Raw genomic sequence first — 26,065 nt, 5'->3', positions numbered from 1 at the left:
TGGGCATGACGTGGGGAGGATCCTTAGAGGAGGGGTTGGTTACTCAGTAGGGAGAGCAGAGGGGATGTTAGGGTATGGTTTATTGTGGGCTTTCGGTTTGCCACACAGAGGGATGGTTCCTCTGTTTACATCTCCAGGTAGTTCTTGCCATCACGGTGTGAAATTACCATCTCCGTTCTGCAGAACATTTGCAGAAAATTGAAGCTTAAAAGTCAGAAAGCCTGGACAAGGTCACACAGCTATTGCAGGATTAGGGCTTAAATTTAGTATGGGAAGCTCATCACTGGGGACAAATCAACAATTTGGAACTGGGATTAACAATTTGACTTCGTGAGTTAAAAAAACTAGGCGTGTTTCCAGGGTCTGGAGGAGCCAATGCACACATTCAGATGGGAGGAAATCATGTCAGGAATGCCAGGCACTAGACTGAGAACAAGCCTGGTGGGTCCGAAAGAGATGGTTCTTGGGCATTTAGTGTTCATCTTGGGGAGGGGCAGATGCTGGTCCTTGGGGATTTCAGACAGGGGGGACGAGACGGGAGCAGACATGGAGGAGGAGGAGGATGGGAGAAGCAGGCTGACGAGTGCTTTAACAGCTGTTCCACACATCCACAAAATGACTCCGAGAAAAAAAAAATTGTTCTATTTATTTGCCTTTCCCCCTTCCATATATCTTGCCAGCAGCATTCATCAATATCTGTCATTTCCCAGGGGGCTTAGACATGTCTAGCAATTCATTCTACTGAATTATATTTCAATACCCGGACGGAGGGAGGCCAGATTGCAGGCGTTAACTCTGACCTCTGCCCACTGTCACTTAGCTGCCGCCTTCACAGCTCCACCGCCCGCCCACCTCCTCCAGGCCCTTGCTCACACCGCCATTCCCCAGTGACACTGCCTGGTGTCTGTGGCCTGTTAGAATGTTCTCACTAAAAAGGGCTCTATTTAGCATGCTTTAAAAATCCATTTCCATCTGTCCCTTTACCTTTGATCTATGCAAGCAGAGCTCAGGGTCAAACTAGTATTTATTTATTTTTTAAATAAGAATTTTAAATTCAGACAAGCACCACCCAAGGGGAGACTGCCTTGGTGATCTAGGTACAGTTGGGGAGTTGCTGGCCACGGTTGGGTGGTTTTACAGAGTGGAAGAATTTGCTGGGTGTTACTACAGCCAAGGGCTGTGATGGAGTTGAATTGGAGGGATGTAGCTTACCATGCCCTGCTGTACGCATTAACTGATTGGATCCTAATGTCCGCACTTTAGTAGAATTAGATTGAGTGGTAATCGTGGTAGATGATCAGAAACATGGCTTTAAGTACAAGTTAAGGGAAAACAAACAGAAGGCCAAAAAGATTTCCATGTAAGTACCATTTTGAGTTGTTCCCTTGAAAACTGTACTGTGTGTTGACATTTTTGCTCTTTCATCATAGAATGGCACAAGTCACAGGCTGACTATATTAGATTGAGTGTGCAGGACCGCTGTATCTTTGAACTGCCTTACCAAAGCACCTGTCCCAAAAGTGAGTTTTGATTTAGAACTAAAGCTATGATTGACAGTGGCAGTGGCAGCCTCAGACTGACCTCCAGAGCCTCGTGGTTTATCCAAAGGCTTTGATTTTCATGTTGTAGGTCTATGTGTTCTGCTGTTTTCCCATAGTTCCTAGCACTCTGCCAGCATGGTCCTGGGCTTTAGTTGACACTGACCCAGTCTAAGTATGTGAAATTGTTAACTTCCAAAGAAATTGCTGGCCTCCGATGCCTGCCTCCTGTGCTGTATGTTTCCTTCAAAGCTCTTCTCTTAATTTGGTCATCGAATCCTTGTATTTATTAGTGTTGCCTATCCATCCTATGTTAAAGACAGTGTGCTGTGGATAGTATTCCAGAAAGTGAAAGGAGGTGTTTCTGGTGAATCTGAGTCACAAGCTAATGAGGAGAGACCTCAGTGCCCTAGTAGGCCCAAGTCAGCTGTAACACCATCATCCGAAGCTGCGTGTGTGCGCGCTCTTGTATCCAGCTTCCAATTTCTGTGTCAGCTGGAGTTTGCTGGTGAGTGGGCAGTGATATCAAGGACTGAGGGTCAAGGCTGTGCTCCGGACTCCTCTTGTGTCAAAGAACACACTGCACGATTTTTAAAAGGATTGAAAAGCCGCCCAATATAGAAATAAATGAAATTTAACATGTGTGGTCAACTGTCCGCTGGTCTCTCAGTTGTTTTTATTCATGCCGCTAAGAAGAATGACTGAGGAGAATTGTTGATGCTCTCTAGTCACTCCTCTGCAGTGGGGACAAGAAATGGGAAGGCAGTCACCCGTGCAAGTGGGAAGAGGGAGGGAACCATGTCCCATGTTGTTGTCGCACTCCTGGAGATGAATACAGGGAGCTGTAATTGCTGTGGGGACGAGAGTCATGACGACAAGGGAGCAAATGTTTAGGAGGGAGCAATGGGGCATAGAAGAAGGATCTCTGGGTGATGATGGAAGATTCCCAGGGCAGGGGCTGCTGAGTCATCGATTCTGCCCAGAACCAGCCAGTGACTTAGCGTGGGCCTTAATCTTCCCATGTCTGAGGTTTGGAGAGCACTTAAAAGATTCACTCCCCTGCTTATGACAGGAAGGGTGTGGGTTATTAAGTATAATTTGCAATAGGGGGAGTTGATGTGGATTGTGTAGCTCTCTGCCTTGAGAAAAATCTCAGTACCCCATTGTGATTTTCTTCCTTTTTTTTTTTTAACTAAAAGATGTAGGGATTTTAGCTAAGCAAAGGAGACTTTTTTATGTGTAGTGAAAGATACATAATACACTTTAACATTTTAAATGTTTTAAGTGCATAATTTCATCACTGTCACAACCACTGTCACTATCCATCTCTGGAACAATTTCATCATCCCACACTGAGACTCTATAATGCATCAAGCAGGGGCTTCTCTCTCTTCCCCCAAACTCAAAAGCCATAATTGTACTGTCTCAGTGAACTGACTATTGCAGGCATTTTATGGAAAGGGAATCATATAACATCTGACCTCGTGTGACTAGCTTATTTCATTTAACATGATGTCTTCATGGTTCATGTGTGTGTTCCTCAACCTGTGGGTTACAACCTCTTTGGGAGAGGTTGAACAACCCTTTCGCAGGGGTCACCTAAGGCCATCAGAAAGCATAGATATTGACATTACAAGTCATAACAGTAGCAAGATTACAGTTATGAAGTAGCAATGAAAATAGTTTTATGGCTGAGGGGGTCACCACAACACAAGGAACTGTATTAAAGAATTGCAGCATTAGGAAGGTTGAGAACCACTGACCAGTATCAGAATTTCATTCCATTTATAGGTTAATATTCCGCTGCATTGACAGATGATGCTCATCTATTAATGGGCGTGTGGTTTCCTGCTTTTAGCTCCTGTGAATAGTGCTGCTGGGGAGATGGGTGTGCAAACATTCGCTTTCACAGCCTTTGTATATGTGCCTAAAGAGAGGTGAAGCAAGGGCCGTTTCACTAGGCCATGTGAGGGGCTGAGTGGTGGGACTCCAGCTTCTTCCAGGGTGGCGGTGAGTGTGAGGTTTTAGGGGACAACTGTGAGAGCTTCAGAAGATGGTAAGGGGAGCAACAGGCTGCTATCCAAAACCTAGAAACCTATATACATCTTAAGGTACTGGCTGAGAGACTCTTCTCCCCAGAGAACATGGCCCTGTTTACCTGCTTGTGGCCAATACCATCTTGGCCTTCATGTTTGTTTTCTTCTTGCCCCTCAGCCTCTGTGATGGTCCCTCCATTCTCACTATAGCCCTAATATGGTCCTCCCGCCTCCTCGAAACCACCAAGAGCAAGGCATTGGCCACCCTGCCCAGCTTCTGACTGTTCTTGGTCGGTGCCTTAGAGAGGGATAAACAAGCTTTTCAGAGCTCTTAGCTCTGAGTAACAGAAGCCAAACTAGAGTAGTACTTTTGCAATGTAGTTGTTCAGCCTTCTCTTTCCTTTTATATCCTGGTTATAATCCAAAAGAAATAACCCCAAATGTAAGGCTGTAGACTGATGGCTAAGTCTATGAGGCCCTTCAGGTGATACGGAACATTTTTAATGGAAACTCTCACATCTAGTCAGGTATCATGATTCCCTGATGATAAAGGAGATCTCTAGAGGCTATATTTAATTCTTTATATGGCCATTCTGCTAAAATTATTGCTGACTTGGTGTTTTCCTGTTTCCGGGGGATAGTCCCACCTGTGGGGCAGTTTGAAAGCACGTATCTCATGTCTGAAAGCATGAATCTATAAAGTTGCTGCCTCTCTATTGGAATTCAGGGTCTAAAACAAAGAAAAGCACATTCCCAGAGAGGCTAATATGCAGCTTACCTAGAACCAGGACGTGGTTGGCATCTTTGCTCAGTAATGTTTATTTTAGTGTGTAACCATAGATGAATGCAGTGCTCCAGCTCTCTCGGTTAAGTGGAGTCCCCATGGCCAGTACAGCCACAGTAGCCACTGTGAGGAGTCTAAATGGCATAGATAGACCTCAATGCTTGAAACCTGTCAGGTTCTGGGATTGATTGGGGTCAACTGATTCCAACTTTAAAATGGACCTCTGTTTCATGCCTCTGTATCTCTAGTTCTGTCTGTAGAGAATATTTAAGGAGAGCTTTAATGAACACGGTGAGATTTTTAGAAGCATGCTTTCAAAGAGCCTGGTGCTAATCAATGTTCCAGTTGTGACAACAAGCTCCATTTGGTATTAAAATGAGCAGCCAGATTGCTAAGCAAGCTCACCTCTCATACAACACATTGGAAGTGGTATTATCCATTAATTTCCACCCTGTGCAGCTGAACAATGCTGTTGACAGATGCTGATTTTCTTAAATCGTAGGCAGCAAATGATGCATGAATGTAACAGCAACACACTTTTTAGAAGCCCTTGGTAGTCATCAGAAAGTAAATTTATATGAAGTTGGATGTGGTCGCTACCAGCTACAGCACTGTGTTAGTACCCTCTAATGATCGCCTTAGATCCATCTGTTACTCTTTTCTCTATTCACACCAAGGGGGGGCGGGGCAGGCAGGAAGGATGCGTCCCATGTGTTGTATTAACAGACCGTCTAATTTGTAGCGTTTGTATGATTTTGTAGGATAAGACCATTGCAAGAATAATGACGCCTGAGATCCAACCTATTGCATGATTTATAAACATTTCATCGTGTACATGTCTGTGCACTTACTAATTAATTTTTCTAGTGTCATAACTCGTTCCTCTTGCTCGATACAGTGTGTGTTGTATTCCTTGTATGTTCAGCTGATTTGATTGAGTGTTGAACTCTGTAATGTATTTTCTGTTTTAGATTTACAACAACCCTTTTAGTTTTCCTCCACTTTACAAGTGAGGAGCCTGAGGTTTGGAGGAGGTTATGAAATAAGTAGAAGAATTAGTTTGAGAGTTTTAGCCATGAGACTCAGAGGTCTGACCTTAGAGTCCCCCACAGCTAAAGTAGTTATTATTTACCCCGGCTGCCGGTGGCCTTTACATCCTGTTAGGTTTAAAGAGAGTCTAAGATACATGCACAGGCCATGGCTAGTTAGTTATTAAATCTAAGTGTCATCTTCTGGGTTAGGTTCTGTTGAGGTAACAAAGAAATTGAAGGCATACCTTTGTCCTTCATAATGAGGTAGAATCCATGTATGAGAGCAGCGAATAAGATATGGAATTAGCTTTAATAGTGGTGTCAGCGAAAGGCAAGGTAGCACTCAGGTCTTATTACCAGAGGCCGCTCCATATTTTTAAAACTCCTGGGAGCTTTAACAAGAGGCAGATTTTCAAAAGGAAGGTCAGCGTGTGTGAAAAAAAAAGGACCCTGGCTTTGATCCTGTCTGCTGGTGCTGGCTTCTGTCCAGAGTCTGGCTTTGCCTCAGCCCAGTGATCTGGGATCTTCACAGATTAGCATCCTGTACAGAGGGCTTAGCCAGGAGTGTTGGCTCTAATGAGGAGGCTCCTCGTGGTTCCCCTTTGCTCTGATTGGCCATCAAACCTCTTCCTGACTCTAGGCATCCTCATCTGTAACCACTGGAAGTATCTACTTTCACTTAGGAACTATCGTTTGGAGGGGTGGAAGGAATGTGTTTGGGGCTAGTTTTCTGGGTTAGAATATGGAACACATTTTTGATAAAACATCCAAAGCAAAATTATAAAATTTTATGTACAGAAACAGAGGATCATTCACTCCAACCCCATACCCCTCCCAGTCACTGTAACCTAAGCTTACTATTTGGTGTGCTTTTCAGGTTCACGTAAAGTGGAAATATTTGCAGCCACAAGTCAAACTCTTATTTCTTGGTTTAGACTCTTGAGTTGAACTAGCAAAACTTACTGCCTGGCAGAAAAGTTTCAAGTTCTACATTCTTCTTAAAACTATTATTATTATCGTTGTTGTTGTTATTGTGCGTGTGTGCATGCACACATGCCCCAGCATACATGTGAAGGTCAGAGAATAACTTTGGGGAATAAGTTCTCTCCTCCCACCTTGATGTGGGTGCTGGGGACCAAACTCATGTTGTCCGGCTTCCGAGGCAACCATTTCCTCCTCCGGAGAGAATGCTGATTTTGTTATTTCCGTGAAGTCATGTTACTTATTTTAATGTTACTCAATATTGTACCTCTGTCTTAAGTGACTTGTCTTAAGTGACACAGCCCATGGAGGGTATTTTATCACTACTGTGGTGGAGGAGGAGGACCAGGCTTTGTGATGTGTGAGGCTCAACCATTTGATTGACACACAACTAGTAAGAACTGGATTTGAAGCCGAGTTTGTCTGATCGCAAGCCTTTCGTTTGAACAACTTTGTTCCCATTTTTCCAAGTGATGCACCCTTACACACACACACACACACACACACACACACACACTTTCTTACAAGTAGAACTCATTCCCTCAATTTATAGCGTGTTCCCACCTAAGCGTGTGTGATAACTATTTTCTTGCTTTAGAATTGGGGCTCAGGGGCCAGAACAGTGGGTTTGGCAGTTTGCTTAATTGGCTGTGAGCCCTGGCCTAGCTACAGAACCTGTCTGCATTGACAGTGACAATGACAGTCTCTGCCCACAAGGCTGTCACAGTGTTGTGGAACCTGGTGTGCACCACAGCCTTGTTGGATTGTAGATGTTGCACTGTTCTTATAGATAAAATGGGAGAAAATGATCTGCTCACTGATACTCTTCCTGCTTAGACCAGATCAGCTGTTGCTTAGCTAGTATAGTTAGGTTGCATTCAGTCAATCAGCAGTTACTGAATTTGTACCAAGGGCCATCCCCTTTCCCAGGAACTGTAGGTACACAAATGTATAAGCCTGTCTCCTATATCTGAGATCTTAGCAACATACTTTAATAATTCCTTTCTACTAAATGAAAAAGAAAAGCTAATTTATAGATTTTTTTTAAGTGAACTAAAATATCTTTCTGTTGTTAACAGTTGGGTTTTCTAAGTGTCTTGTAGTCTTAGATTTAAATAAAAAGCGTATCTTTGGAGAATGGCACAGTAAGGATTCCCTGCGTCACATGAGCCTTGCTGTCTAGTACTCCTTGGCTTCAGTCGCCCCTCTCTCCAAGCATAAAGGAAATGATGGCTAAGGTACAGGAAAAGACTTGCTAGTACCCATCCCCAAGCCCCATTCAGATTACCCAGCTAGCTGGTATGTTTTTAGAGGGTTATTATATCTTTCAGAGTTGTGTCTGGGTTATAAAGAAACTGTGTTTTCATACTGTATGAATGTTTTCCTAAGTATAGCCTGTGGCCTTCCTGTTGTTTCTCAGTGGCGCCCTGCTTCTGGACCTACAGCGGTAGGTCCTAAAGCCCGTCCCAGTCCAGCTTCTAGCTCGTGTTTCAAGATAAGGCAAGAGAAAAAAATTCAAATTCCACGCTTTTGACTTTAAATGTAACATTCCTTCACAAAACTGATCTAGTTCACAGAGGTAATTAATTACGTGTGAGTTTTCACTAGCACCCTTCATTGTCTAGTTGATAGTTGCTATGTGTGTGTGGTTGCGAAAAGTCATATTCTAGTGCCAGCAAAATGGCGCCATGGATAAAGTGCTTTTTGTGCAAGCTCGATGACCAGGAGTCCACATAAAGGTGGGAAGAGAGAATGACCCCAGAGTGGTTGTCCTCTGACTCCCACACACATGCCACGGCAGGTATGTACTGTACACACACACACACACGCACACACACACACACACACACACACACACACACACACGCACAAATAAATAAGTACTTTTAAAAAGTCATATTCTATTGTGTGGACCTGATGGGGAGCAACTGACAAAAATCAGTGTGATTCCTTATTTTCAAGAAAATGTATTTCCTAGAAAGAGAATGTGGAGGGAAAGACATGCACGTGTCCAGGGTGGTTTTCTCTGCTGTGATCCTGGTGGTTTTGTTCCCATATATGTACATTTTCTAGTTTTGAGTGATAAGAAGTAAAAACGAACCTGAAATTGTCTTTTCCCATTGTACTACTTAATGCCATAGCCAAACAGGCAATATGTATTGAGTACTTTACTCAAAACTCCCTCAGTAATTCTATGTGGTTGATTCGAGCAGGTCCATTTTAGAGATAGAGAAACCAATGTCAAAATTCCTTTCCCCAGTATCCTTTAGATCCAGAGCAAGGTCACAGCAGCAAGTCTAGTTCATCCTTAGCTTCCGTACTTATACCGGACAATGATATAAATTATCAGTTTTGCAAAATAAGAAGCCATTTTCCCTTCTGTAATTAATATACAAAATTCTGAAAGCACTTTAGTTAAATACAGCATTACATCTTCTAATCTGATGGTTGATGGACGATACCCACAATGCTCAGCGTCTGTGGTGCCAGGGACCAGCGTGCATCATGGTGATAAACTACGTAATATGTTGCAGTCGTAATTAACTAGTCAGATATGCTTGTTAGGTGCGTGCTTGAGGGAGGGAGCCTGTGTCCCTTCGGATACAGGGCGAGCAGATGTGTGCGCTGCAGATCCTGCCGGAGTGTCCACACACGAGAGTCTCTCTTTTTATTCTCCTGTGTTGCTGGCAAGGAGATGCCCACCCCTCTTTGCACCATTCAGTAATAGTCCCGCACTAGGAGTGAGCGAACCAGGTAAAATCAGACATGGTGTTTATTAAGCATCGTTACCGTGTTAATAGTCATAGGCATTCTCACTTTACTGATGCAAAGGATCAAACTCCCTTGTGTGGAGAGCATGCTAGTCTGTGTCCTGAGGAACTACAGTGTGGATCTATCAGATGGTTGACTTCTAGAAGCGTGCGTGCGCGCGCACGTGTATGTGTATGTGTGTGTGTGTGTGTGTGTGTGTGTGTGTGTGTGTGTGTGTGTGTGTTGGAGTTCAAGGTTGATGGACATTGCACAGTGAACTTGACTGACACTGAAGTCTTGATTTATGCAAACGGATACCATTATGTATTCTATGGATATGGTTGGACAGCCGCCTGGGCTTCACCGAGAGAAGCTGGGGAAAGGGACTCCAGCCCATTTCACCTCAAGAGAACCCCACCTCTTCTTTTGTTGGTCACGACCTTCACTTTGTAGCCCCTTCTTGCTCATTTCTAGACTGTTCCCCATATTAGATTTGCGTCAAATAGCATCACAGACACACCACATTTATTTTTGTGATAATGAGAGAGTACCTTGTGTATTTACATATATTCTCAAAACATTCTCTTTAGGATAGGCAGGAAGATGAAAACAAACAAACAAAAACTTCATCCTAACCCGATGAAGGCCCCCCCCCCCCCCCCCCCCCCCCCCCCCCTCCCCCCCCGCACCATGCCCAGCATATGAAGTGATTTGCTTGGGTTTCAGTGGGAAGTCAGGGTCAGAACCCACCATGGTATCTCCTGATTTAATTAAAACATTTTTCTCTGGTTGCTGGTCATCAGCGTAACTACTGAGCATGGCCGAAGGGATGAAGAAAGATGACTTGGAGTTGCCCACTCTTTCTACAGAACTACGTCGTTGACCTGCTGCTTACTCATTTTTTTTTTTTTCTACTCCCACAGGGAGATACCTCCTTCCAAACCCGGTGGCAGGACAGGCGTGGCCTGCCTCCGCTGAGACGTCCAACCTCGTGCGCATGCGCAGCCAGGCCCTGGGCCAGTCGGCTCCCTCGCTCACGGCGAGTTTGGTGAGTGTCTTATACGTGGTCGGAGTTGCCCTGGCCATTATGTCTGTGGGATCTGTCTAGCTGCTTCAACTGTAACTGGGTTTGCACTTACATACACGTAGCATTGACCACAGGATGGGCAGTGGGCATGTCTGTCTCTCTCTATGCCAATTTCTTCCTGCCCACCCGCAAATGTGGAATATTTCTATTTGGTTCTGTGTCGGTTCCCCTTACCCTCCAAAAAGTAAAAAAAAAAAAAAAAAAAAAAATGTTTCTAGCCTTTAAAAAACCCCAAACAAACAACAAAAGCATTTCTAAAAATTAGGAGGCTATACTAAAGTCCAATGGTAAGAAAGACACAGATGGCACCAGTCTGTTCCTTATCAGAGCCTAATGCCCAAATGGCTTATCATTGTTTTTTGTGTATACATGTGTGCGTGGTGCGAGTACGTATTTATGTAGGCATGCATTGAGTCATCTGAGAGTAAGGTGGGTGTCCATCACAGCCCTTGCTTTGGTAATTGTCAACTTGAGTAATGTTCTCACTGATACAACCCCGTGTCTGCGTAGCCGTCTGGCTCAGTTTTACCACCACCCGGCCCGTGTCCTTTCTAGCGTGTGCCCTCCGCGGTGGCAGGGTAGCACCAGGTCTGTGGAGGTCTGGTCTCCAGCACTTCTTTCTCTGCTCTTTTTGGATCTGGTGTGTTCCCACAGCCTTGCTTTATCTTGAATAAAAATATCTAGATAATTTTTCATATGGTGCTCGCCTCCTGTTTTCCCACGGGGAGAGTCTGGCTTGTGCATTCCTGTTCCAAACTGAGAACTATGGATGTGTCCTCGGGCGTGCTTTAGACAGGTGCACGGTGCCTCTTTGACCCTCCCTGTGTTGTTAATTTGGATAACCCAGGCAAGGTGCTGCCTGGTTGCTCTGTGGTAGTCACCACCAACTTTCTCTCTTGCGATGTGGGAGCTGTCTGGATAGACAGCCAAGGCTCTGCAAACAAGCTGCTCGCCAAAAACTTCCCCTGAATTCAGCATCTGTTAGCGATTCTTGGAAGGATCATTCTTTTTTTATGTTGATTAAAAATGGTGGAGGTTAGGAATGTAGCTCTGTATTAGAGTACTTGCCTAGCATGGGGGAAGTCTTGGATTTGATCCCCTGCACAGGAAAAAAAAATGACCTTCCATTATTAGTACTCCCATATTTACCAGCTGGAACATATTTGTGTGTCTGTTGCTAGCATAGACTTGGACTTTTTTTTTTTCTTTCCCAGTGTAACCTTGATTTGTAGCCATTATGCTTACTAGATTTTTGTTTTCTTGCTGGACACCTTTTTACAAAAGTATGTGTGTGTAAGCATGTGTGTGTGGTTTCACATGTATGTGGGTGTAGAGATATATGCACATATGTAGAGGCTCAAACTTGACATCATTGTCTTTCTTGGTCACTCTCCACTTTATTGATTATTCAAAGTCTCTTGATGAATCTGGAGTTTCACTGATTCCAGCTATCATAGCTAGCCGACTTACCCAGGAACCCCTGTCTCTGCCTCCCAACTGCTGGGACAACAGTCAACTGCCATGCTGGCTTCTGGATGTTTGAACTCCAGTTCTCATGTTTGAGTGACAACCACTGTATCTCCTGAGCCCATCCCCCGCTACTTAGCAGAATACTTATCTATTCCACCTCTTGTTAAAATCTTTACAACTTGGTCTGGGGATCTCGCTCAATGGTAGAGTGCCCCCTTCGCATGTGTGAGGCACTGGGTTTATTCCTTGGCACCCAAACAAACAGAAACAAAACCAAGAAACCGAACAACAAAACAAAAAGTCTATACAAGTTAGTTTGGGGTCAGTGGTAAAGCGTGACATGCTAATTGGTTTTTAAATATTTCTTATTGACAAAAAATGTAAATTATATATATATAAAAATCAGTGTGTTATGATATTTTGTAATTTTATACACTGGTGGGAACTTATATTAACTATTTTTGTATGATACAGTGCGTGGAGATTTTATTTTCGTCTAGCCTCAGGTCCTGCTTTGGCATTAAAGAGATAGATAAACTTGGGCAAGTCTTAATTCCTCCAGTGTCATCAGCCTGCTCTGCAGCTGCAGAATGCAAAGACACTTAGCTAAAACAGTCCAGGAAGCCCATTTTGACTCTGAAATTTTCTAGCCCTTTCCGAAAAAATGAACAATCTGCATGTATGGAATACTGATCTCCAGAGAGGATATTGAAGCCGTAGTGGGGAGTCTTGCCCTCCCCCCACCCCTTCCACCCTCTCCTAACTAAATTGTTTTCCTTGAGGAATTTTTTAAAGCATTGTCTCTCTGTAAGCATTTACTTTTTAAGACAAAAATACTTCACAATTTATGATTTTTGACAGTGTAATTCAAACACTACAATCCTAACATTCAAATAGTAATATTATGTATATGCTTGTTGGAAAGTAAATCATTCTGATGAAAGCAGCTCTGTCCCAAATACTCTTATTACCTAATACCGGGATCACATACCCCAACACAAACTGATATTTTCATTGCTCAAAAGCATACCAAATGACCTATTTGGAAATAGGATACAAAAGTAAGAAATGTTAATAGATACCATCAGAGGAATACCCCCTAAAGTGTGCCAGATAACACCCTTAGCAAGGAATCATTTACATTATCAGCTGGTCTACCCACACACTTTATGAAGCTTCAAGTTGTGGTGACTGAACTGTGGCTAAATTGGGACACTGAGACCAGAGTATGTTTAAGCCGTTTGCTTCGGGTTGTCAAGGTGTCCCGCTGGGCGGAGCCCCATCTTGACTTCCTGGGTCTATTGGAGTATGTCCAGACTCTTACCTCAGCATGGCGCTGGGACACACTCTCACGTCTGTTTCATGGCCAGTACCATTTGTGTGACTGCACAGCTAACCGGACCTTCAAGATTAGCCCGTTCCGTGTTCCCGTCACATTCGGAGTATTTTCATTGAGTAACACTAACCGGTTGACTAGAGAGTGATGCTGAGGAGGTGGGAATGGACAGCCGGTAGTCCAAACAAGCTGAATTTGTGGGGTTGCTCTGTGCGGTAGAACAAGCCTCCCCACTCACTGATCCCGCCTTCCTGGCCTCTGGCCTTCTTTCTGGGGTCCCCTTAGAGCTGTGAGCTAACTTTCCCAACCCATTTAGTGTCAATCGTGGTATACCTGTGAACGCTTAATCTCGCCGTGTGAGCTTCTTGAGGGCCGACTTATTAGATGACTTCATTGTCTGCTCCCTCCTGCCCTTAGCACAGTGCCTTCCATGTAGGAGGCACTCAATAAATAGTAATGAAGTAATGGATAATTATTCATGAAAAAAAATGACAGCTTTCTCTAGCCTCAAGGTAAAGTGATGGTATGACTGTGTGCTCTGATTGGTGGCCTAATGATGTCATCCATCTAAAACCTCTGGTTTGGTTGTTCTGTGTACAGCTTGCAATTGTGACTATCTTTAAAATCCACATCACAAGCCAAATCCCAAAGATGTCAGCCACTCAAAAAATATGATGACAAAATTATAACCTGATTATCACTGTCCACAATCAAGGAATGTTCAGTAATCTGCTTTTATGTAGCTATGTAGTCATGGTGGTTTAACTTGTGTATTGATTTTCTTTTCTAATCACTAAGTTGAAGAGATATTTGTCCAAATGTAGGAGAATCAGAAAAAAAAAATTCAAAGTAGTTAAGCCCAAGTGATAGCATCGCATTTGATGCGACAAAATTCAGTTCCATTAAAACAACTCACATTTCAGTATGGACTTTTTACCTGAGAATTGAGAATATGCTAGCAGGCCGTGTGACTTGGTGGATATGAATTTTAGCAAATGCATGACCTGTAGTGTTCTAAAAGCCATTGGCACATTTGAAGGTTCTGCCGACTACCTTCTCAGGGAGGAGATTAATTCCTAGCCTCAAGTATCTAGTTTTCCTTGGCAATGCTAAATGTAGCTGTGTTACCTCTCCCAGACACTTTGGGCATTTCAGATCAATGGCATGTTGCCAGTTCCTCCTAAGTAGCCTGGTGGCTGGCAGAATACATGCTCAGCCAGCGTCCGCCTGCTGGGACACCAGCCGGGAGCGCTGATGAAGTGTCAGATGTACACTTCATATACATTCATCTGAAAGGGGAAAACTCATTTCCCCATTTGCTGTCTCCATCTTTCTGTCCCTCCCCCCACACATGGGTAGTTTATCAAAGGAGTCGGTGTCGTCAGGAGCTGGGGGATTTGTGCAGATGCTGCTCTCCGGCAGGAGAGATGGAAATTCCAGGAGGCAGAAGCAGGACCGGTGGTGACTTATTTCTTGGTGGGGGAAATATGGTTGTAAGCCACGATGACTGACGTTTAGAAATGGTGGATGTGGCCAATCATGAGAAACGTTTATTGCTTTTGTACTTTGCTGTAACGGATGGAGGAGGGACTCTGAAAATCAGGCGCCCATATATCTCTCCAGTTGTGTTTGACCTGAATTGCCTGCCTTATCTGTTGTGTTCATCTAAAGATTCTACTCCCAGTCTTTCTCACCAAGGTCTTCCTTGACCATCTGTCTGAAGGTGGTCCCTATTTTGCAAGATATACACCCCAAGGCCTTCATTTTACTCTCTAGCTTCACCACCTTCAAATATCTGTGTCGTTTATTATTTTATTTGTAGCCATGTGTCCATGGGGGTGTGTGTGTGTGTGTGTGTGTGTGTGTGTGTGTGTGTGTGTGTGTGTGTCTGGGGATGTTTGTGTTACTTATTGAAAATGGCCTACTATTTATATAGATTCTATGAATATCCCCCATATGCTTTAGCTCAGCTCACTTATAACAGTTAATACATTGTAAGTGCTCTGTAGATACGCTGCACAGCTTCAGGAATGACGGCAAGAAAATAGTCTATTCATGCGCAGTGTGGACATGTTTTTGTCTGTAGTTGGTTGAATGCATGCAGGACCCATGGATGAGGAAGGCTCACCCTGTAATTCCTGCTGCTCTGATGCAGCTTTCGTGAAGGCAAAGATAGGTTTTTCCTATGTCCCTAGTGCCAAGGATAGTACAGGACGCATCCTGGGAGCTCAGTGAACTTGCCGAACTCCACAAATAAATCCCCTTCCTGTGCATTTTGGTGCCCCAGACCTGACTCTCCCATATATTTACTGTTTTTGGTTTGTGTTTGTGTCGGCTAGCCGAGGCCTTGCTCTTCGAGCCAGAGAGAAGCCCCTCGTGAACGCGCACTCAGGAACTAAGCTGTAACTACTCACTTGGATGACATAAGAGGGAGAACAGAGCAGTTATGAGCATGTACTGTCCTTGACTCACTCCAGATCCTGCCTTTTATTAGCTCCACTTAGATATGTGTGTGGGGGCCTTAGGTTTTCCATCTGTGGAATGGGCCTCAGGGTTGTCCTAACTTTATACCGTTACTGTAAGGGTTAAATGAGTAGACTCTGGGGCAGAACTTGTACTGTGGCTGTCACTCAAGAAGTCTTCCCTCTTCCATGCTCCTGGGGGTGCTGGGGAGAACGGGTCTTGGAGATGAGGCTGGGAACTAGGCTCAGCTGGGGTGGCATGGTTAGAAAGGACAAACACAAACTCCTCCGGATGATTAGGTATGGTCCTTTTGCCTGTGCTGCTGGATTATCTTTTTGTTTCTTTGTTTTTTCATCTGCGCTCAAAACCAAATTAACAAACTGAGGAAGTTTTCCAGGTTACAAAACATTTTTAAACAAAGAAGGTGTTTTCAAGTGCTGTTTTTCCACTTCAAGCTTTTGGTTAAGTGGTGAAATTCTGTTTCTTTGGTGATTATCTTTTTATATCATATCCATTTCCCTTAATGGAAAAATTATATTTCATGATGTGCTATAAATATTAAAACCAAACTATTTAAACGGTAATATATTCCAAGAGCCTTAATGAATATTCATCTTTTACATTTGCAAAAATGTATTGTGAGAAGTCTGGGAAAATTCACTAACGTATGCAGAAATGTATTTTTCCTTTTTTATTCATTCACAATGTAGAGACATGATGCCAGCATCTATTTAGGGTGCAGTCTTTATTTACAGCCATTTAATATTATATCAATACTTCATTAGCCTTATAGCTCAAAAACAAAACCCTGATCTGAAGTCTAATTAGTTAACTCCAAGAGAGCGCCTATTAAATATTGATGTAGGCACGGTTTGAATGCCCTTGGATAAATTGCTTAACAGAAGTTGTGGAATACATCTCTGAATTAGCATTTCTCCTTAGCCATTATGACTCAATTTAAAGGCTGCATAATATTCCAGTGCTTAGGTTTATCACAGTAAATCTTATTTAGATTATTTCCAAGTTTTTCCTGCTGTTAATAATGGTGATATGTCCACTACATGTCTTTGTTCACCCCAAAGCATCTCTTGGGGGTAGATTCTGGCAGGGGGATTATTAGGGCAAACTTGGTAAGATTGTGAGGGTCTAGCTTTTATCACATTGTTTCTCTATTAAGACAGTGTATTGCATATACTCCTACCAGCAGTTATTATGTTCTTCTAAAAATTAAAACAAAACAAACGTTTCTGCCTTGTTTAGCAAAGAATAATGATTCTTTTTAATCTATGCATTTGCAAAGTCAATGTAGCTGTTAGGCACACAGAGTTCTTACATGAAGCCAGCAGATGTAGCAAGTGTGAAATAAGCATTGTTAGTACTTCCTTCCTTACCATTTCCCTTGCATTCCCTAAATCAGCTTACCAGCCCCTCTGTGGGGAACCTGGATCGCTCCTGGGATCCAGGAATTGCTGAGTGTGATTACAGTATGTGTAGCTAAAGGCATTATATTCCACAGTTCAAATTTTTTTTTCATCTGGAAAGTAGTAATCTCAATTGTGAAATAGTGCCTTCAGCTGTGGACATTATAATCAGAGTCTCAGGAGTGCCTGTATTCCAAGAGTAATACATCTCATAGTCATTACCCTCTGAGCTCGGTTCTGTTTATAGTGAAGGGGTGAATTTTCATAACTCAGTGCTGAAATAGCAGTAGGGGGCCCTGAGCAGATTATTATAGGTCAGGCCTAATCCACAAAGATAAATCTCATTATGGGCTCACCTGGGCCCATCCACAGAGGAGCCAGTTTAACATGAGTCTGTAAATCAAAATTCAGCTTAAACGTGGGCTATCAAATCCTTACAGTGCCTCACAGTGATCCAACTACTGCCTCTGTGAAGTGATACTCTAGTGTGCACCCTTTAGGCTAAGTGCGCTCAGATGCCCACAGGATAATCAGCACCCTCCATGGGAAAGAGCATTGTAATTCCGCCTGTGAGAGAAGAAAGAATGCCATGTGTTGAGAAGACATTATTTTTTAGGCTGAAATTGAACCTGGGATAGTCACTTAAAACTTCCCACGTCTCAAGTCTTTCCTCCTGTTCATTCTGAAAAAGATTTGAAAGCATTTCCTCCTTGGTGCAGGCGCTGTCCTCCCCCACTAGGACGGGGCACCTGCTGGAGCAGCTCGCTGGCTGTGTGGGTGTACCTGAAGAGGCCAACCAGCTGTGGACTTCCTGCTGTCTAGGACAGCGAAGAAAGTCTGAGGGGGTGGTGCCCATGTGCATACCATCATTGTCAGCTAAGGGCAAGAAGGGCATGCCCTCTTTGAATTGCTTGCCTTTGTGGAGGGAAGCAAAAAACATCTAGAACAGCAGCGCTATGAATGTGTGTGGATGCCAGGAATTGAGCTAGTGTCCTCTGGAGGAACAGAAAATGCTTTCAACCGCTGAGCCATCTCTCCAGTCCCAGTCAGTCAGTCAGTCAGTCTGTCTGTCTGTCTGTCTCTGTTGTTGTTTTGGTGTTTTTTTTTTTTTTTTGTTGGTTATGTTTGTTGTTTGTTTGTTTGGTTTGGTTTGTTTTTTCAATTCAGTGTTTCTCTGTGTAACCCTGACTGTCCTGGAGCTCACTCTGTAGACCAGGCTGGCCTCTAACTCAGAGATCTGCCTTCCCCTGCCTCCTGAGTGCCGGGGTTAAGGGCTGGGGTTAAGGCCCTGTGTCCGAAACCTTTGTTATTTTTCTACGAACACTTCTATGGCCCGTGTCATGAGAAAAGTCAATAACAATGTTTGTCCTTGGTTTATTGGCACCTGAAGTGTCCATCTGGTTCTGGATTCTGAATTGGGTGTATTCCCTGTTACATTCATGTCTCTCTTAATTGACTGTTATTGGAGGCCCCACTAGTCAACTGCTGTTAAAGTCTTTATGGAAATGATATAGCATTGTTCTTGTTTCTGAAGAACTATAAGGCCAGTTGAAAGAAGGATTCTGGGAAATTAGAGTTGTGGCCGCGTCAGTGACAGCTGTGAGACTTCGTGGAAGCAGAGAATGACCCAGGCTGCAGGTTCAGGAAACGCTTTGTAACCTCAACTGAGTTCCAAGTCTGCATGAGTTTTAGGCAGGCCAGCCTCAGATCACAGTGGACCCATGGATACCACAGGATGGGGATAGGTAGAAAGGCTGGAAAGGGAGGACAGTGGTGTTTCTTTTTATATGATGGTTGCAGTCAGGAGACAGAGGGCTCTGAAAACTCCAAGGCTCCTTGGGTCATGGCAATGGAATGGGTTTCCCTGGAAGGCTAGAACACCATCCGCTTCCCTCCTCATAGTATGAAGGATGCTCCTGTGAGGGGGCTGAAGCATCTTTAACCATCCAATGGAGTGAGTTCTTTTTTGTTTAGGAAACCTCCAAGGTGGAAAGAGTGCTTTGTCTATGATTCAGATACCCTTCAGGGATTTTTGTCTAAAGGAAATTAAGTCTGTTTTGTTAGCATTGATCTCTTAGATCTGCTGAGGTCTGTCCTTTGTAATCAAACACTATGTTAATTCGCTTTCATGTGAAGAACAGCAGTGTGGTCCAGTCCCGCTTAGTTGTTTGTGTTCTTTTATTGGTCAGGGCACATCAGCCTCTATCTTTTACAGCAATCACAAATTAAGCCTCGGGTGTGTGGCTGTGGAGGGCGCTTTTATAAATGCTGTGCAGAAGGGTAAAGACCTGTCTCGAGTTTGGGGAACTCTGACCTCATACTGGGGATGATCTTTGCTCCAAGCCCTACTGCTTCTCCTGTCTGTATCCTCAGAACTTCGGCTTTTGTTCCTTCTATCATTCATCTATGTTACTTTGGATACCTACCTTTCTTTCTATCTGACCTACCATTAAAATTTGAATGGCTCTCTTGCTGGCATATCCTAAAGAGACTGAGAACTGAAGATGCTTACACTGTTTTCACTGTATAATTCAATATTCAGTAGATAATGCCTGGACTCTACAGTGTAAAGTGCCATGGATCAATATCAAGAGAGACAGACAGACAGACAGACAGACAGACAGACACACACACACACACACACACACACACACACACACACACACACACACACAAAAATGTCCTGCAAGTCACTCTTTTTGCAGGAATTAGTAGAAATGGAAACGTTATCCTGGCCATTCCATACTTTAATCAGCTTTTGAGGACTGCCTATGGTTTGAATGTGAAATGTCCCCCAGAGTCTCTTGTGTTTGAACTCATGGTCTTCAGTTGGTGATTCTCTTTGGGAAAATTGAAGAACGTAGGAGGTGGCGCTTAGCTGGGAGATGTGGGTCACTGGGCAGGCATTGAGAAATGTAGCCTGGTTCCGTTTCCACTCGAATTGTGTCAGCTTCCTAATCTTCCATAGTGTAAGGAGTAAGCCATGTCATAGGCTCCCACAGCCAGGGATGCAGCCACCTGCAGCCATGCCTTCCCCTTCATGATCAACTGTATCCCCTGACCTGTGATCAAACAAACAAATAAAAACCAAAGGATAGAAGTGCCACCTGTCCTCACTTCAGTCACTTTTGTCAGGTCATGAGAACAGTAGCTAACACGAAGACCTGGCCTTCAAGAATAAGTCCTGCATTTGGAGAGTGTCATGGCTGGACCAGACCATGGGTACCCCCTCCCCGTCCTCAGAGAGACCATGATTGGCAGCGACCTTATCTCAATTGTGATGTTTTCAAGGCACCTGATTTAGAATTTAATTATTAAATGCTGAGTGGAGCACTACATGTCTCTAGGTAACCCTAGCCCTTGGAGAGGTGGGCAGCAGAGGCAGGTTTATTCTAGGGGCTAACCAACCAGTCAGCCTAGCTGAGAGGGAAAATTCCAGGCTCAGTGATAGGTCCTGTTCCAGAAATATAAGGTAGAGAGCAATAGAGAATAGCACCAACATGTACACACACGTACACAAGGGGAAAATAAATGAGAAGGATGTCTGGGAGCTTGGCCTCCAAGGCCTGGCTCCCTGTGTTGGAATCTTATTGCCCCATGTGCCAAATGCATGACCTTAACCAAGGAGTTAACTCCATACCTCTCAACAACAGGAATATTAATAGCTCTTTTTCTGTTCTTTTCTGTCATCGAGTATGGCCGTACATGTAAGAGCATCCCCTTGGAACACATAAAAACACAGTCTTAGGGGTGGACAGGTGGTTCAGTGGTTAAGAGCATTAACTACTCTTTCAGAGGACCTGGGTTCAGTTCCCAGTACCCAGAGGGTAGTTCCAGCTGTCAGTAACTCCAGTCTCAGGAGATCTGATGCCCTTTTCTGGCTTCCATGTATATGGCACACACGTGATGCACAGTCATGCATGCAGGTAAAACACCCATACACATAAAATAAATAAAGGAAAAAAATAAAAACATAATCACTGTTGACTATTACTATCTTCTTGGACAAAATGAGTTATTAATTTATTAAATCAGAATTTTGTTTTTATTTTATTAAGTGCATGCTTAAGGTTTACACTTAAATATATTTACATGCTGGCATGGAATGGTTTGCCCCTCTACAATCTGTTTCAGAGAGCTCTGTGTCTTCCATGTCTTTTGCAGGGGAATTTGCAAAGCTTAAAGCTTGCTTGAGATCAGGAGTCCTGGAGAAGGGAGAGTGTGACATTTTCAACATTAAGTAAACCTCAAGGGATGGTACCATTAAACAATAAAAAGTTGGCTAGGTGTTAAATACAAAAAAGAAAAGAAAAGAAACCCAATTCATTCTCATCATTCTTTTTAATGGGTGGCAGAAAAGAGTTACCCAGGATCCCAGAACCGCTTTTTATTTGTTTAAATAAAAGAATATGACTTCTGCAGAATCCTGCTGTCTTGGGAACTGACATCTTGCATAGCATTGCATGGTGCTTGTGGATTTGGGTCTTTGAAACAGTAGCATCTCTTTTACTAAAGATATTGCTAATATTTCTATCTTTCTTTGTCCCTTGCCTAACTTTGCTGGTGCTTGCCAGATATAGCATAATTAGAGGGTATTTATTGGGCCTCCAGTGTTTTTTCTGGCCCACCCCATTGATGAAACATTCTTGAGTATGAATTCCTAATATATGAATGTATTTTTTAAATGATTTTCATGGAGCCGGCAAGATGGCCCAGTATAATAGAACATGCATAATAGAAGGCAAAAACTGACTCCTGTAAGTTGTCCTTTGACCTCCACATATGTGTTATGGCATGTACACATGTACACATGTGTGTACACACACAATAAATGAAAAATGTGAGCCAATGATTTTCGTGCACTTACAGATGGTATTCAAGATATTTTGACACACCTGAGATTCCCCACTAACAGCTTATCAGAGAAGACACTGGCTGGAGGCTTTGGAAGTGATGTGAGGGCAGGAGTTTGCCAAGTGGTAACCATGTTGTTGCCAGGTCAAGGAGAGGGCTGAGTGTCCTGGGCAAAGAGGGAGCTAGGATATCTGTGGAGGGCTTTTTACATGCCTGGAAGGACCTGTAGTAGCCCTCATCTCTAATGCACGTCAGCCAAGTTTCAACCTGAATACCAATATGAAATGTCTAAAATCAGTAACAGGAAATAAAGAGATTAAAAGTTAGGAACTGGGGCCAGAGAGATGGGTTAGCGGGTGAAGCCCCTTCCCAGCAGCTCGACAACCTGAGTTCTTACCCTCTTCATGTCTAGCTTAGTTACTGAAAAGAGGTTTGAATAGTGTGAGGCCGAACCCAGCTATTCTTTTGAAGAGGTGAATTTAATTTCATATTTAAGTAGAAAGGAAAACATTTTTGTTACACATGTCATTAACTGCCACTAAGCTGCCACGAGTGTCAACCGTTATTGTGAGAACCGCTTCATAGCCAATTATGCTCATTAGAATGTAACACACCCATAATCGCGTGTATTCAAACATCATGCCATCACTTTTTCGTTTTTCTTCTCCAGATGTAAGACAGTTGTTGTTTGAAAAGCCGCAGAATTATAGCTAAGATAACAAATAATTGCCAGCAAATAAAACTGGTTCTTCGGAAATACACTCTTAATTGTTTAGCTGTGTAAAAGTAAGTAAAAAAATATTGACATGTTAGGCATGGAAGTCAGGACCATTGCTTATGAAAAGCCTCGGTTTTGGCCTTTTCATTTGAATAAGCCTTCTTATTGCAATTAATATTATTGTTTGGTTTATGGCCCTCTAAAGTATATCCCCCTTCAGCATTTCCTGGCATTCTAACTTTGCTTTCTTATACATGTTACACAATTTGCAATTTAGATTTTAATTTGATTTCCATTCTTTAAAACGCCATTTTTCTTGTATTTCATTTTTATTTAAAGCATGTTTCTCTTGGTATTCATGGATGCTAGGCATAAACAAACTACCAGAAAAAAAATCAAGCCATTAACTGAGCTCAGAACATAAAACATTTTAATAGGAATTTCACATAACTAAACTAAGTATTTGAGAGCCCAGCCACAGAATTACAGCTCTGTGGAAACAAACTTTATGGGACAAGGTGTACCTGATTTACCTTCTGCTCGAGTGATTTTAAAATATAGCATTTGTGTGGTCGACTTTAAATCCTCACCCCCGTCTTGTATGCATGAAGTGTTAACTATGGCTCTGAAGATTTAGGGTTAACAGCTGTACAAATGCAGAGTTTGGTGTCTTTGGAGTTTTAGAGTTCTGGGTATTTTTTCCCCCTGTGGAAGATGTCGGTGTGAGTGTCTGTCTTCTAATTTGAGTGTATGTCGGGGGTGGGGGTGGGGTTCTTTTGATCTCCAGCTGCGACCCACATACATCAGCCCAGCACCTTATCTGTCACGGTCAGACTCTGTGACTCACTGTTTCCTTTCCTCAGTTTCATGGACTCGTGGTCTGGCTTGAGTGTGGTCTTCTCAAAAGTGAAGACCATTTCTTCTTATCTTTATTCTGTACATTTCAGGGGATGATCTACGGTAGCCCTCCTTTTTGTTTGGAATGAGGGGGTTTATTTAATATATATATAACAAGCCAAGGAAAAGAAGAAACAGGAAGTAATCAACAGCTGTAAAAACATCCAGTCAGGCACAGCATCCAGCAGAAACCAACTTGGGAAGTTGAGGCATCCAGCTGTTGTTCCCAACTGAGCTTTCTTGCCATGGATGGGCTTCCTACAACCCAGCTTCCCTACTGCAGATACTTTTATATCCCAGGCTGGAAACAGGAACTCCTGTTGGAACTAGTTCACCTTCAGGCAGTTCTCAGGGGCACGGTGTTTTTACTAGTGAATGTTCTGCTGTTCTCTTTCCTCCCTGTCACAGGATTGGTGGCGGGAGTTTGGGGGATCGGACAGCCCGTCCCCGGAAATGAGCCTTAGGGGACACACTGGCATAATGCTTGGGTGAAATAAGTGGAGCAATCCCACTTCCAGAGCCAGATCCTCAGTGAGCTGAAAGCACACATGGCAATTTATCAGGATAGCATGTTACACCCTCCTTTGCACTTTTGACGATTGCCTAGAACATCACCACTAGCTAATTTTCTTATGTTTGCTAGGTTCTACCTAATTTCCTGCTAAGGTCTTTTTCAGGAACTACTGTCATCCTAAATATACAGGCTCTTTGTCTTGCTTTATTTGGTAGCTGTACTTTGAAACAAAGCAACTGTTGAAGGCTGACCTGTTTGAGGTTGGGGAGTTTCACCCTAGATGCTGGTAATGACATTTCTTGGCTATGTAAATCTGGAGAATTACCACTTAACCTCATGGAGTCCTGGTATCGATTATGGATAATCTTGGCACCATCCTTGTCCATTGCAGAATAAATCATCAAAACACACTGCCAAGTGCTGGTGTTCCTTGAGTAGTTCTCAATACACATGACTATTTTCTGGATACTCTGTCCTGTGGCTGATCTCTCTGTCTTGGTGTCACACTTTTTTAATTACCTGGATCTCATGACTTTTTTTTTTTAATTTATTTATTTTATGTGCATTGGTGTTTTGCCTGCATGTATGTCTGTGTGGGTTCAGATCCCCTGGAACTGAAGTTACAGCCAGTTGTGAGCTGCCACGTGGGTGCTGGGAATTGAACCTGGTATTCCTCTGGAAGAGCAGTCAGTGCTCTTAACTGCTGAGCCATCTCTCTAGCCCCTCATGACAAGTCTTAATAACTGTTTAAGCAAGTTCCCCTAGGTCATAGTAGCTCCTTGACATGTAGGGCCTTATGGCACTTTTATTTTCTGTATAAATTTACTCGTGAAATTTTGCACGCTGATTGAGATTTTGATTAAAATTACATTAAATCTGTAGATCAATTTGGGGAAATTGACATTTTTATGTTGCTGGTTTTACTATTCTAGAACATGGTATATTGCTCTATTAACTTAGGACTTCTTTAGTGTTTTTCAATAAGGTTTTTTTTTCTAGAATTTGTATACTCTTTGTTATGCTTGCCTTTGGGGACTTTAAATAATATCCTTTACAAATAAATATTTTCACCTGTTTGCTAAAGTACCAGGGTTATTTAATCATCTTGAAGATGCTGCTTTTGAAGTTAATTAAGCCTCATAGCTCTTAGTCTTACATGTGGGTTTTCCTTGGAGTCCTAGACAGTTATAACCCCCAAAAGGTTACAGGTTCTCTTTTGTATTTTCCAGTCTTTATATAGATACTTCTCCTTTTCTTAATTAGGACCCGCTGGACTCAGTTGAACAGGAGATGTGGTAGAACGTGTCCTTGTCTTTCTCATAAACCAAATACCTTCATCCTTTCATGCCAACAATGGTAAATGCTGTGGTCTGTGGGAGACCTCTTTACCATGTGGAGAATACCCCTTTCCTTGTTTTCTTTGGTTTTTAAAAATATACCACGTTCTAGACTGAGGATGCGGCCCAGTTGTAGACACTTGTTTAGTATGCTTAGGACCCTGGGTTTGGTGCCCAATACGATAATAAAATTCTTTGAAGCCACCAAATATTTCATTTAAAAAAAATGTTAGAAGTCATTAATTTCACATTCTTGAGGAAAAATATTACATTATCATGACAAAATACTTTAAAGCAAGCATTTTGCTTAGGATTTTTTCCATCTGTTTGCAAATGATATTACCTTTCACTCTTTTTGGTTTTAATATTAAGGCAAACTGGCTACACAAAGAAAATTAGGAGTGTCGATCATCCAACTGTCATAATGTTGTGTAACAAATCAGTTTCTCAGGCCGAGCGGTGGTGGCGCACACCTTTAATCCCAGCACTCGGGAGGCAGAGCCAGGCGGATCTCTGTGAGTTCGAGGCCAGCCTGGACTACCAAGTGAGTTCCAGGAAAGGCGCAAAGCTACACAGAGAAACCCTGTCTCGAAACCCCCCCCCCAAAAAAAAAAAAAGAAAACCAACCAAACAAACAAAAAATCAGTTTCTCAGAGTCAGGCCTCAGTGTGTCTGGCTGTGGCTGGGCATAATGACTATAGTGACTGTGCTTTGAGCTCCCTGCCTATGGCCTGTGGTGACTGGTGTCCATATTTGAGGTTAGTCATGGCTGTATGTGCATCTCACTCTGGGATCCTGGTTGAAGGATAGTACTGACCTATATATGCTCATCTTATGCAGGAGACAG

At 43.0% G+C, this 26,065-nt stretch overlaps 1 protein-coding gene across 6 annotated transcripts in view; it reads left to right on the top strand.

Annotated features, from left to right (window-relative positions):
- Mast4 (microtubule associated serine/threonine kinase family member 4) overlaps nt 1-26,065 on the top strand; it is a 590,473-nt gene that overhangs the window by 188,421 nt on the left and 375,987 nt on the right. For all 6 annotated transcript variants that reach the window (XM_052743383.1, XM_052743380.1, XM_052743379.1 and 3 more), the window contains exon 3: nt 10,045-10,169. In XM_052743383.1, the coding sequence (XP_052599343.1) occupies nt 10,045-10,169 (125 nt within the window). The remainder of the gene's footprint in view (nt 1-10,044; nt 10,170-26,065) is intronic.

This window comes from Peromyscus californicus, unplaced genomic scaffold (assembly GCF_007827085.1).
Source record: "Peromyscus californicus insignis strain IS unplaced genomic scaffold, ASM782708v3 Scaffold_18__1_contigs__length_77618521, whole genome shotgun sequence".
NCBI lineage: Eukaryota > Metazoa > Chordata > Mammalia > Rodentia > Cricetidae > Peromyscus > Peromyscus californicus.
Note: the sequence above shows the minus strand (reverse complement) of the source record. Positions and strands in the feature narration are given on the sequence as shown.